Source organism: Cygnus atratus, chromosome 2 (genome assembly GCF_013377495.2).
Source record: "Cygnus atratus isolate AKBS03 ecotype Queensland, Australia chromosome 2, CAtr_DNAZoo_HiC_assembly, whole genome shotgun sequence".
Lineage (NCBI taxonomy): Eukaryota > Metazoa > Chordata > Aves > Anseriformes > Anatidae > Cygnus > Cygnus atratus.
Window position 1 is genome coordinate 124,404,718 of NC_066363.1, and position 13,443 is coordinate 124,418,160.

At 38.6% G+C, this 13,443-nt stretch overlaps 1 protein-coding gene across 1 annotated transcript; it reads left to right on the forward strand.

The window, feature by feature from the left end:
- Positions 1–2,834: 2,834 nt before the first annotated feature.
- MCMDC2 (minichromosome maintenance domain containing 2) lies at positions 2,835–13,378 on the forward strand. Its single transcript, XM_050708746.1, has 14 exons — positions 2,835–2,934; positions 3,027–3,157; positions 3,254–3,313; positions 3,508–3,703; positions 4,667–4,789; positions 4,969–5,076; positions 6,390–6,518; positions 7,044–7,275; positions 9,480–9,685; positions 10,006–10,172; positions 10,535–10,711; positions 11,241–11,383; positions 11,781–11,890; positions 12,406–13,378. The coding sequence occupies exons 1-14, from the start codon at positions 2,835–2,837 to the stop codon at positions 12,570–12,572; spliced, it is 2,049 nt and encodes a 682-aa protein (XP_050564703.1). The 3' UTR covers positions 12,573–13,378.
- The last annotated feature ends 65 nt before the right edge of the window (positions 13,379–13,443 follow it).

Sequence of the window (13,443 nt, forward strand, 5' to 3'; positions counted from 1 at the left end):
GGAGAAATTGATTTGAAGAAAGGAAATATCCATTCTCATACTAAACTATACTAAGCTTTTACTCTTCATACCCCTGGAATGATTCTGCAGGTTGCTGGAACTGCATTCTGCTTACAGCGGGGAAATGTACCATATTACAACTTTTTTTTACCTCTCACAGCAAGGAAGTACAGTACTGTGGAGAGATGACAAGGAAGGAGATTATTTCAGTATGGTACATGCTGCACCACTTCACTTGTTGTCCTCTATTTCCAAGATGTCTATAGCTAGTCATCTAACTGGGTGAAAAGACTTGGAGCTTCATTTTGCCTTTTTTGTCAAATGTATTGTGTCATCCCCCTCCCCACTCCCTTTTTAAGATGACAGTGGTAGTTTTCTTGCAGAGCAGCTTGATTTATTGCTTATTAATCTTACTGTTGTTTGTTTTGTATTTTTTTGCTTTCAGCAAGCTTTGCCTTTTTGGCTAAGTGTGAATGTGTCAACATTTCACCTCAAATACTTAGGTTCATTTTGTTCCTTCTACTGTATTTCATATTGTGAAATGCCCCAGTTAGATCAGGACTAGCACAGGTAGAGTAACCAAGACTGTACAACATCAAGCAATAAACCCTCACCCTACTTCCAAATATTAGCACTCTTGTTCTGTATCTCTCTGAATTTCATGGTAATGCTTTTCAGAGATGACTGAAAAGCTTAAGGTGGGGTAGCCCCTTCACAGAAGACCGAGTTGAAAAGGAAGGGTTGGATGGGTCGGACGTGGTGCTAGGGACATGGTTTAATGATATATTGGTAGTAGGGAGATGGTTGCACCAGATGATCTTGAATGTCTCTTCCAACCTTAATGATTCTATGAAATCTGAAATGACAGTAAAATCTGGATTTTGAGAGCTGAAGGGAACCTACAGAGGCATGACCTGTGCCATTCCCTTCCTCAGGTGGCAGATAGTTGATAAAGGGAAGCAGACTTTGCTGAGCTGTTGGCCTGTCCCTAGTGAAAGGGACTGTTCCGCACTGGAATCCATCTCCTGCTCCAGAGAAGCATGTTAAGGCCCTTCTTCTTGGTGCTGTGGAAGCAAACGAAAGGTGCTGCCATTGTGCTCTCCCATCTTCTGACCAGGGAGGAGAGCGAGCGAGATAGCAGGAGCAGCGGACTGGCTGTGCTGCATGGCAGTTGTAAAAACATTAATCGAAATAAGACACACGCAAAAAAAGAATTTCGTGGTGTTGTCTGGGGAGGTAAGTTTGCTTATGCTAAATGCAGTAGACTATGCAACGCTAATTAATGAGAGATTGTTTGTTTTTAAAACCATCCTGGCTTTACTATTTATTGTAGGGTCGGTGCGTGATACTCTCAGTGCCCTGCCCAGGGCCGTAGCCGGCCTGAGGGGGCAGCGGCTGGGGCTGGGCTCTGGGCTGGGTGTTTCCCCCCTTCAGCGGCCGCGGGGAGCCGCGGCGCCTTTCCCGCCTGCCGCCAACGGCTGCCGGGCTGAGGCGGAGCAGGGGGCGCAGGCAGCCCCCTCCTGCCGTCGGGCTCCCCTCATCGCCCCGCTCCTCTCGGGGGACGCCAGCCCCTCGGCTGTGGTGGGAAGGGTTGGGCAGTGGTCTTGGGGCAGAGAGGGAGGGGAGGCATTGTGCTGAGGTGCTTTGGGGTTCTGTTAGGTTTGAGACCCTTCTTGTGGGAGATTTTAAGGGATGGAGCAGCAATTGTGTGGGAGTAATCCCAAAGAAACTGAAAAAGAATCCCAAATATAAATTCTTCTTCAGTTTGTGCTTAAATTTGATACCTCAGGGCACTACAACACATCTAGCCAGTCCACAAGGTGCATTTCTCAGAAGTTTTACACAACCGCTGTAAGGGTGCGCCACGGGTACCCAGTTATTTCACTGACAAATATTGATCTGTTTGTACTCCAACACCCAATTCTGTGACTTCCTACAGGTTATCGTTCGTAAACAAAGAGCTTTGCTTTCTCTTCAGCCTGTTAATTCTATGTTTTTGTCCTGTGCCAAGTAGTTAAATCTATTTTTGAAGACTTAAGCGTGGTTTCATATTGGCCGTTTATAGAGAAGACAGATGACACTTTTTAAAAGAAAACCTGTAAGGCAGTAAAATAGACACGTGTACCACATTTTGGCCTTAGTTCTCCCTCTACAGTAAATTTGTAAGTGAAGTGCTTCATGTGGTGAGATTTTACTCTAAAAATGCAGATATGGGAGTAACACGCAATGAAAACAACACTGAAGAGCACAGTCACCTTCCAGACCAAAACTGTAGTCTTGAAGGCTTTTTTCCATCAGAATAAGAACTGACCTGTGTACGCTGATGAAGTGTACAACACAACACAAGTGTGTGCAAGATCTACGCCTTAAATGAATGCTACAGGAGGTGACAGCAGACTAAGAAAGTCTGATTTAAGAAAAGATGTTGACTGGTTTTGTACTTCGAACAGCTATGACAGCCTTCTCAGATAAAGTGGTTATTTAAGTCTTACTTTTGCTAGGATGATTACGCCTATAAATTACATAGGGCAGGACTAAATGCAGCCTTTAATTTGGTGGGTTAGGGGTTGGGTAGTGAAATAATTCATTAATAAGAGAAGAAAAATACTAGAGCATTCTTTTAAGAATTGACAATGCTTCAGCCATTGGAAAGAGATTCCCATTTAATGGTAGTATTAAAAATATTAAAGAATGACATTGAAAAAAATACTCTAATTTTGTATGTCTTTGTTAACATATATCTTTATTATTATTTCAGCATGGCAAATTCTGACCTAATTTCTTTACAGCTTATTCTCACATTCTGATTAAGAGTACGAAGATCTGTCTGGAAGATGCAGGAAGAAATACAGAAAATGAAGGAAATCGTCCTTATTTACCTTGACAGAAGTGGTGGCCTTCAGAAATTTGTGCACGACTGCAAAAAATATAACGGTATTGCACACTCAGTAGATAATCTGTTAACGTTGATAAGTATTGTTAAATAAATCTCTGTTATTTTTTTAAGACAACTTTTGCTCCTGCAGACTCAAAACAAAGTTATGCTGTTTATCGTTTTGTTATTTCAATAAATCCTTCTGATATTGCTGAATTGGATGCAACTCTTGGAAACTACATTCTTCATAATCCCATAAAAGCTGCAGAGATTTTTCAGTCAGTAAGTGTATATTTGTAGTCAGAGCTGACAAAAATACATCTTTTTATATTTTAACTAGATTTTCCTTTCTAAGATTAAGGTATTTTTCAATTACAGGTATGTTTTGTAGCTATTAAGACATTATCATTAATTGAACAATTGCAGGCAGAGGCCCAGGTGAGTCTGCATTGTTTTCCCCCAATTAGATCTTAAATCTTTTAAGTGTGGTGACATATTAAAAAATACTGATTTTTTTTTTTCTAATAGCTATTTATATATGATGTTGCATTTGTTCATGTAAGTAAATGGTACTTATAAACAGCAGTTTGAAATTAAAATTATAGTATTAATGCAATTTTGTCTTTTGTTAGATTAGTATACTGCTGAAGCCAACACATTTACCACCTTTACCAAGTTATGTTCTCAGTCTTTCTGCATTTCCATTTAACTACACATCTCATAGATTTTACATGTCTGAAGGAATAGTCATTGCAATGGGAATTGTAACAAAATATACACAAGGAGCAAGATTTCTTTGTACTGAGGAAACCTGTCCATTCTCTGAAGGTAGTAAAAAATGAAATCAATACTATTTCAAAAGCTTTTTAATAATTTAGATAGTTTATCAGATTAAAAATCCAGCATGAGAGTCATTTTCCTATGCAGTTTTGTGATGTAGACTTTTTGTAATGAGTACAGCATGATTTTTATTAATTGACATCAGCAATGGACCTTGCCAGCGGCTGCTCAGCATTATTAAATGTTTTGTGAGTACAGCTATACCAATAATCCATTTTCTAATCCTGAAGATAGTTTATATGAGAAGAGATACATTTCCGGTATAACTTAATGAATTCCCTGGAAGGAAAAAAGTCTGTACCAGTAGAATACTGTACTTTTTTTTTTTTTTGGAAGCTGTCTCTTCTGTATTCCTTCTGTTTATATAAAAAGACCATGTAACAGTATGCTTAAGTGCCTGGCAAAAGCTTCTAGCAGATTTGCTTTAATGAAAACTGATTTCTGTGGAACTACTTTATCTAATATTACTGATACATCTTTGCAGGATTAGGTCTTAAGTACTTTTAGGGCAGTGCTGTTTGCTTCTTCCCGTAACAGAGACCATAAAATTATAAAATAGAAGCTAAAGCCCAAAGCTGGGAGACAGTGGAATAAATCATAACGATGTCTTGATGAGGGCACGTACTAGTAGTGAGGAATATACATATCCAGTGTCATTCCCACACAATGCAGAAGCAGTCAGTTGCTCCCTGCTGCTTGTCAGGCCAAGCCATTTTAGTTAGGAACGTGTAATAGGAAACTCTGCCATCTCGTGGTCAGCCTACAATAAATGATCGAGATCATTTTAGCTGAAGCGTAGCGCGTGAAAGCATGCTTATCTGAAGAAACACAGGATGCTTGCAAATTTGGAATTTCATTGTCCAGTATTTTAATTACTTTTATACATAATGTGAAATTTAAAATGAAAGCCACATCCTCCTTATAAACGTTTGGTAAATTCATTTGTTTCAGGGTTTAGGTACATAAGAGTGCATCTGCCTGGAGCTACAGAATCTGCCACAGTGAGGAATGATTTTGTGTGCAGTTTATGTTCCTCACCCCTGCAAGAAGATATGAAGTTTAGAGTACTTGGTGGTAGGAAATACGTAATTTTATTTTTAGATCTATTATTTCCCTACTTCTGTTACACAGTAAGTAAACAAAATGGCTAAGGGGGGAAAAAAAGCTAGTCATGTACTAGTCATCTAAGAATAAAAAAAAGCTTGGTATTGTTTTAAAGAGAACTAACCTCTTCCTTGCCTTTATTTTGAAAGATAAACAAATAGTTGAAATGATTGATGCAAAAGTTCTTAATGCTTTAAAAGGATATTCCAACAATAAATCGCATTTTAGGATTCAGACTTTTACAGTTTTCTTGAGAGGTAAGTGAACTTTAATTTTGACATTTGACAAAAATGTTTTAGAACTGAATTGTAATAATTCCTTGCATTTTTCTTACAGATCCATTTCTGTGGATAAAATGGTGGAAATCGTGATAATTCACATTGAGGTTCTTTCTCTAATAAATGGGGGAGGGAGAGGGGTAGCCAGGTGACTAAACAGTATACACAGATGATTAAGAAATACACATAGCAAAACTGTTGTGTTCACTTCTATAACTTCATTTAATTACAATCCCCAGGCCAGCTCTGCAGTATCACGTTCTACCTGAAGCTTGTTTTTTCCTCCTTTCTACTTCCTTTGGTCATACTGTTTTGCACTAATTTCGTGTGTTTTTAACATCCTTCCTCAAAGTAGCTGTTTTCCGGATTCTGTCAGGATTTTTGGCTTCTACTACCACTGCCTTCCACTGCAAACATTAAATGATTTCTGATGTGACTATCCAACAAATATCACACCCCACTGTCACGCTTCCATTAATGTTCTTTAAACAAAATCAGACAAAAAAAACCAACGCTATTATACTTGATATGATAACAAAGTCTGTAGAATCGTACAGTTCATTCCTTGAAAACTCACAGTAGCTCCAAGATCATGAGATACACTTCAAACTGCAACTATGCATGTACTGTTACAAAACAATCTATAGGTGAGAAACTGTGATCTACACAGGCATTAAAATTCCACAGATTTCAGTCATCAGTGAGGTTAGACGGGATCTCACAGACTGAGATTTGTGTTTGGACATAACTTTGCCTTCCAAAAATAAATGTGACTTGAAAAAAATAATGCACAGAAGTACAAAGGTTTGTACTTCACATAAGTACAGAAGTACAAAGGTTTATACTTTCACACAAAGCTATGTTTGTGTGTCTTTTTTGAAATCTGTATATTATGGATCTCTTTTTTGTGCACTTCTGTTTTTTGTCATGTTATAGGACAGTAACTGATAATGGGGTCATCACAAGTTTCAGAGTAGGAATGTATACTTGCAGACAACTGTCCATTTTCCTTTCAATGCAGAAATAAATAAATCATCCATTTTCTTCATCAGGAACCTACTTTTCCTCAGCCAGCCTGCCTTCCTTACCTTTTGCACTAATTAATTAGAATTGCGGGCTTCATTTGCTCCTAGTCCACTATGGTAAACTTGCAATCCAACTGTTTTCTGCAACTAAGTGATAAAAATGAAACCGGTCAGAATGTGAATAAAAGCTTTCTGACTGTGTCTTTGATTTTTTTTTATGCCCTGAAACATCTTCAGGTTCCCCTGTATTTTTTTTTTCATTTCCAGATGAACTGGCCAATAGAATGACAATAGGAGACCACTACAAGATTATAGGAATTCCAACTTGTGTACAAAATGGCCCACAAGCTACAGCATGTATAGAAGTCAGTAGCGTACGGCTCTGTAAACCAAACGGTAAGAAAGTCCCATTAAACTGGACAAAAAAGCTGAAAAACATTTTAGAACAAAACCTTGAGAACTCCATACAGTTCTCTATTGCCTAAAGGTCCCGATTACAAAACCACTGTGGGACCTTCCTCCTACAGTCCTAAATGTGTTCAGGCAGCTGAGAATATCTTCTGCCCCTTTCTCTTTCCACGCATGGGGAAATGAAATAATTATTTACCGCAGTTCAACTGCTCCTTTCCATCTCCCCCTACTGGAAGGTGCTTGGAAGTCATGCATGAAATGGACCCGATACTTTATTTTGTTACTCCGTGCTTATTCCATTGGGTTTAGAAGATTGTGTCTGCTGCCTTTAGAGTACTAAAATTAATAGTGTCAGCTGCTTACATTCTGAATTTGTATATTGAAGTGAATTGAAGATGTATAAACATCTTAGTTCTTTGTGAGCTTCTGTATGAGGATTGGAATGGTGTCATGGTCTAATATATCTGCACAGCCCTAGTAAGTGTTTGCTAATCTCTCCTTTGTTATTAGGTCCTTCTTTTATCGGTGAAAATTTTAAGTATCTGTTCTCACTGACTTCAGATTCATGCTGGAGGTTTACAGCCATACTGGCCAATATCTTTGCTTCTCAAGTTGTTCCACCAGGCACTTACAACACTCTGAAACTCGCACTATTGCTGAGTCTAGTACAGACGTGTGAAAAGGAAAGTGCTGATTACCTGGATCTGTTGGTTGTGACAAGCGACGCCTTAGTAATTGATAGGTAAAGAGATTCCTAATTTCTTACATAAGTTAAAAAGTATTTTTAAAGATAATAGGATTGGTCTTGCATGAAAAGCAAAAGACTATGTTTAAAATATACAGGGCTATGACTTCATAAAAATGACCACGAGACATCTCTATTTCAAGTGATAAATCTAGATCAGAAGTTCACTAATTAAAAAAAAAAAAAACTTGACACTCTCATAATTGTCTCAGTAAGCTTTTAAGACTAGCACTGTTTAGCAGAGGTCAAACTAAACATTCTAAAATCAAAACTGAAGGTTGCCCCAGAAGCTGGTGATGATAAAAGCAAAGGTCTCTACTTTCAAATCCTGTGTCACTTTGAGCCTTTTCATCACCAACTTCCCAGCTATCAGCACTTTCTGCTAATAAGCAGCGAGTAAATCAGATATTGTCCTGGTTTGCTTGGGATCGGGTTACTTTCCTTCACAGTGACTCATACGGTGCCATGTTCTGGATTTAGGACGAAAATAGCGGTGACAGCACACAGATGTTTTAGCTGTTGCAGAGCAGTGCTTACACCAGCTCAGACTCTGCTGCTGCTTGTGCTGCCCTGCCAGCCAGGAGGCCGGGGGTGCACCAGGGGCTGGGAGGGGACAGAACCAGGACAGCTGGCCCCAGTGACCAAAGGGGTGTCCTGCACCATCTGACTGGACTGGTCAGCTGGTGGTGACCAATGGTGGTGACCCCCCCTTTTAGTTTTCTTTTTCTCCTGTCCTTTTCTCCTTCTTTTCCTCCCTTCCCTTTCCCTTCGTTTCCTGTTTTCTTTCTATACGTCTGTCTTCTCGTCTAAATGTCCTTCTAACTGCCTTGCTCTTTTGAGTCCCTTCCCCCCATCCAGCTAGGGTGTTAGCCATGGGAGTGGGCCCGTGATGCGTGGTGCTTAGCTGCTTGCTGGGATTAAACCACAACAGATACTGGTATTTTTATGGCTCTTTTTCCTAAGAACTATTCTGATAAAGTATCGAAAATCAGGTACATCACGACGCACTGGTCATAAATCCATCTGTTGTTGCCTTGAACAAACTGCTGTTCTGTACGTACACGTCTGTGTGCTCACCCCTTCATGGAACTGTGACCCGCCAACACAAGCTGAATACAGCATCCCCGCTCCACCTGCTCAGCCTCAGACTTACTTATGTGCATTTCAAAAGAATTGTGTTCTTCTCCACCCCAAAACGGGGCTTCGTTTTTACTTGGGGAAAAGATCTTTGAAAGTGGCATGAATTTTATTTTCATTTGAGAGTTCTTCAACAAATGTATTATTGCTTTTTGTTGTGGGAAAATAACGCTTTCTTAAATTTACCATTTCAAAAGTTAACTGTAGAGATGAGTTTGAATTTGAAAAAAAAAAAAAAAAAAGTAGGCTGCAGGATTTTTTTTTCCCCAGAAGGTGTAAGAGTAAGCTTTCATGGGCAAAATAATAGGAACTCAGGTTTTAAGAATCAAAACATATTTAATATTTAAATGGTTGTATGCTGTAAATCTTGGTACTTTGTCATTAGTACTGTTTGTATGTGCACGTTCTATTATCATTAGCCTGTCAAAATAGACATTTCCTACATATTTATATTGATATAATAGTCTATTTACTCCTACTTAGTATTTTAATTAATAATTTTATCCCATTTATCAATAGGAGATGTCATGCTCTGACATCTTAAAATCATTAGGAGCCTTTGATTGTGGAACCAGTTTGCAACCTTTTTGTGCCAAGGAACATAGTGTAGGGGTTGAAAAAGAAATCCTACACCCTCCTTTCTCAAAAAGAATTTGGGACACAACCCTGGCAGGCAGAGCGTGCAAGTTACCAGCCCGTTCATTTTTCCCAGACGGCCAGGAGAACTGCTAATCCTCTACTTTCCTCTAGAACAGGAATAGGAGTTAATAATAGGGGTTGAATTAGAAGACCTTGGCTTCCTAGGAAGTACTTCTGTCACAAGCCTCATATGTTAAATGTGTAAGAAACAGAGTCCTTTCTGCAGCTGTTGGAGAGAAAGCATGGGCTTCTACCTTTGTGTTTAAATGTACTTTCAACGTTTAGTTTTGCTAGTGGTTTTATTTATCCTTTTTAAGCAGATCTTCACATATATAAATACTGTTACAAAGTATTAAGAACAGTGTTAAGCTTGTAAAAACTGAACAGTAATTTTAACAATTTATGACTACTATTTCATCTTCTAGGCTTTTGAATTACAGCGTGTGTCTTCTGTCTCGTGGCATACGACACCCATCCTCTAGTGACATCTTTCCTTCTGTATCCAAAGATAAACATGGAACTGGAAGTGCTAGTATTCAAGCTTGCAGCATTCTGCTTGCTAAGGGGGGTATCTGTTACATAGGAGACTTGTGTACCTACAAAAAGGATAAACTGGAACTTCTACAATCCGGTAATTTCACATCTACTAACAAATGAGGGGACAAAATGAACCAAACATGCAAAATCAGGGCTAGGTTTGTTCTTCAGTTTATGGCCCTCAAATGCTGGGAAAAGGTAAGAGCTACTTTAAGAAGTCTAGAAGAAACAAGGGCAACAAAAAGCAACAACAAATACACCATCCTCAAAACTGGTGGTGTGAAAATGCCAAGACTCAATCGTGACAATGGAGTGAAATATAATAATAGTTACTGTTTTCAGCTAGCGTGTTTGGAACTAGAATTTAGTTGAACCAGATTAGTTACTTAACTGATGTATTTTGTCCTGTGCTAGTTCTAGAGAGCAGGACAACAACACTGTTCATTCCTGGGAAGAAGTATGGAGAAGAGGCTGACCAACAAGTTACTGTTTCAGTTCAGACCAATTTTTGGTCTTATGTAGACGTGGGTTCTTCCTCAAAGAAACACATGCCGAAGGACAGCTTTCTGATCGGGCAGATGGTAAAACTTACATCCTGTTACGGCAGTAACTGAACTATGGCAGTCATTTGTTTATGCTTATTTCGACTTGAAAAATACAGAAAACAAATCTATTAGTATTCCTCAAAAGGCTACAACTTAAGTGACTTTAAATCAAGTATCTTCTAAAATGAGCTAGTTTTCCCAAAAGTAGATGCCTTGTCTTTTATTCAGAATAGCTTTTGACAGCTACTACTGAAACAAGACTATACTGCATCTCTTACAGATAGTTCATTAGCTAATCTTACAACACTCAGCACGCACAGATATTGTACATTACAGATTGAAAAGACTGCAATGTTTCTCCTAGTCAGCAGCCCAAAATAAATTTTCTTTCTCTTTAGGACTTGAGCTTGCTTCCACCTAATCTTCTAGATGTTTTTGGGCTTTTGATATACGATGAATTTCCTTCATGTCGACTGTCTTTTCCTCTTGTGCATCACGTCCTGAAAAAAGCCACTAATCCTGAAGCCACCCTGTACAGAGTCTCACAGCAGTTCAGAACACAGGATTATGAAGAGGTAACAAATATCTAATAATTCATAAATTCATTATACTTTGGGGATATCATACTGTTTCTGGAATCAGAAGGTTCTGTCCTGATACTCTGCTTATTTTTAAACCTGTCAATGCTCACCTCCTACCCCTTCCCCCCCCCCCCATTCCCACTAGCAGTAATTAGGATTATTGGTAAATGTAGCTTCAGTTCTTTATAAGGGTCAGAATAGTAAATTGTTTGACTTCGTTTCTGAAAAACATACTAAGTTAACCCCTGTATGAGATCAGATCTCTAATACCTCCTTTTGACAAGAATAGTTTACAATCACTTGTACAATATTTCATTCCAAATAAACTGTATCTCTAGTGTGATTAACAGGTATCAAATTAATATCTGAAACCCATCCTTATGCACAGCTGGATGGTGACATGCATCTTTATCAAAATTACTGGTGAAATATGCTGTCTAAACTATGTTACTATGCCAGGGGTATGTTAAAAGGTAACTTTTTTATTTTCCGCAGTTACTTAATATGTGTACACTCTCTCTAGTTTATTTTGTTTGCTAAGAATCTCCATGTTGAAATGAGCTCAGAAGCAGAAAACCTCATTCAGGGCTACTATCTTGCGAGTCGCAGAGTGAGAAGAGATTCTACGCATGGATCAAACTTATCAGCATCTGCACTAAAAATTCTGTATGTCCTACTCCTCATGGAAAAAGAAACATCTCCGTTTCAAATGGGAATTGTGCTAACCAGCTCCGAAGTTTAAGTAAAAATCTAGACAAGACACTTAAATTTCAAAATGTTCAGGTGTAAAGAATCTTACTTAACATTTATTAATACTATTTATAATATTGATTTCGAAAAAAATAAAGACATTAAAAAGTGATTTAAGAATTATTAAAGCTGCCTAGACAAACAAGAAGGGGCTTTAAATTATCACAGCTTTCTATGGCACAAGTGAAGAAACGCAAAGATACTGCAGTGTTAACTTGTGATTCACAGTAGTGTTTGAAATTGGGCAATACGTAATCCATTCATTTCTGCACTATTTTATAATGTTTCTAACATGCTTATATTCATCTCCTAGGATTTCACTGTCTAAGGCTCATACCAAGCTAAGTTTAAGAAAGAAGGTACTTGAGGAAGATGCGCTGATTGCCATCTTGCTGCTCGAATCGTCTCTTACCCTAAAGCACGGTAAACAAGTCTTTAGTCTTGGGCATATCACTTTCATATTTTGTCAGTTCAGAAAATGTTTCTCAGTTGACTGCAGTAATAAAGGTACTTCTTTTTAAGTGAAAGCCCAGAATTTCCACTGTTAAGAACTGAGATAAGGAAAAAATCTTTGTTGACTTGCCTAATGAGTCTCAGTGCCGCACACCATTAGGCCTCAGGACAGCACAAAGCCTCCATCCTTTATGAAAACGCATTAGAGACACTGCTTATCTAGAACTACATCACTGGTCCAGGGTAAACTGTAGCTATAGAGAATTTACTCTCCCTGGGGAAAGTGTTCCCTTCATTTATTTGTCACGTTTGTTCATGCGCAAACTTGGCAGTGAGAAAAGAATAATGGTGTATCACAAAAATGCTAACTTACAAGATTGTATCACTAAGGAATCTACGTCACACCTTCCCCCTCCCCTCCTTAACAGGGCTGGCAGAAGTTTTATCAAGTCTTTACTGTACATATCGATTTCTTCTTTGCTTAGGTAAGTCTGCACTATGCATCGAACCAAATGCTGTATTTCCGGTTGACCTCAGTAACGAGAGCTCCCTGCAACAGAGAGATATTTACCTACGGAAGTGCCACCATCAGCTGCTTAAGTTTATCAGTGCGTATGGCCCAGGAATTCATGTTAACACTAATGAGGAGTGAAGTAAAGCCCAAAGCTCCTACTTTACCCTTCTGGGCCTGGGGTTAAGGAGAAACACACAACCATCTTTTTAACGCTTTCACAAGATAGGTCAGTGCTATTTTGCTAAGGATTAAAGCATAGCTGACAGGACCTAATTGCAAGTTTTCTGACAGTGGTGCTGAAAGGCAGAGGTGGCTGTTCCTGGCTACCCCTACTTCTGTCACTTAAATGGACAAGTTTTTTATTAAGGCTACTACTAACAATTAAAATAGGAATAGAGAACCTGGCATTTCATTTCAACAATGTGAAACTTCTGTAGTTTTTCTTGTTGCTTCTTTTCACATGTATTACCCAGTAAGGCATAGTTTAAATACATTACAACCACTTTTCCAGTGTAAGACAACTTTTTAAAATTATTATTCATGTACTAGACATAAATTTTAAAATGTATTAAAAAAGTCACCATACTGCTTGATGTTTTATGTCTTGCTTTTACACTATAGCAACACAGTATTAGACCAGGATGTTGGTATGCTCCTGCAGTTTGAAAAAAACAGTATTTGCACAACATGAACTTATATAAAAACTGGAAGGGATAGTAGAACCCCACAGGAAAGCAAAAAAAAATAGCAGACCCAGTAGGCTGGCAGCTCAATGAGCTCCAAGTCTAACTACCTCATTGAAAAAAATGAAGTGTAAAAGGTAGTGTGGTAGATATATGCTCCTCCAGCTGTGGACTTTCCTTTACTGTGTTCTCCTAGTAAAGACATAACAGTAGGCATAACACTGAGCACGTTTTAAATCAGAGGTCCATGTTAAAAAAAACTGCAGCAGCAGCGTGTGCAGACTTCCATTCAAATCTGGGCAAGCTGAGCAAATACTGAAGGCTCG

What these genes read in the sequence shown, in the direction of transcription:
- MCMDC2 (XM_050708746.1), top strand. Translation starts at nt 2,835, where the DNA reads ATGCAGGAAGAAATACAGAAAATGAAGGAAATCGTCCTTATTTACCTT. An exon ending in CGACTGCAAAAAATATAACG is followed by an intron (nt 2,935 to 3,026) that starts GTATTGCACACT and finishes TTGCTCCTGCAG; the next exon opens with ACTCAAAACAAAGTTATGCT. An exon ending in GAAGTTTAGAGTACTTGGTG is followed by an intron (nt 4,790 to 4,968) that starts GTAGGAAATACG and finishes TTATTTTGAAAG; the next exon opens with ATAAACAAATAGTTGAAATG.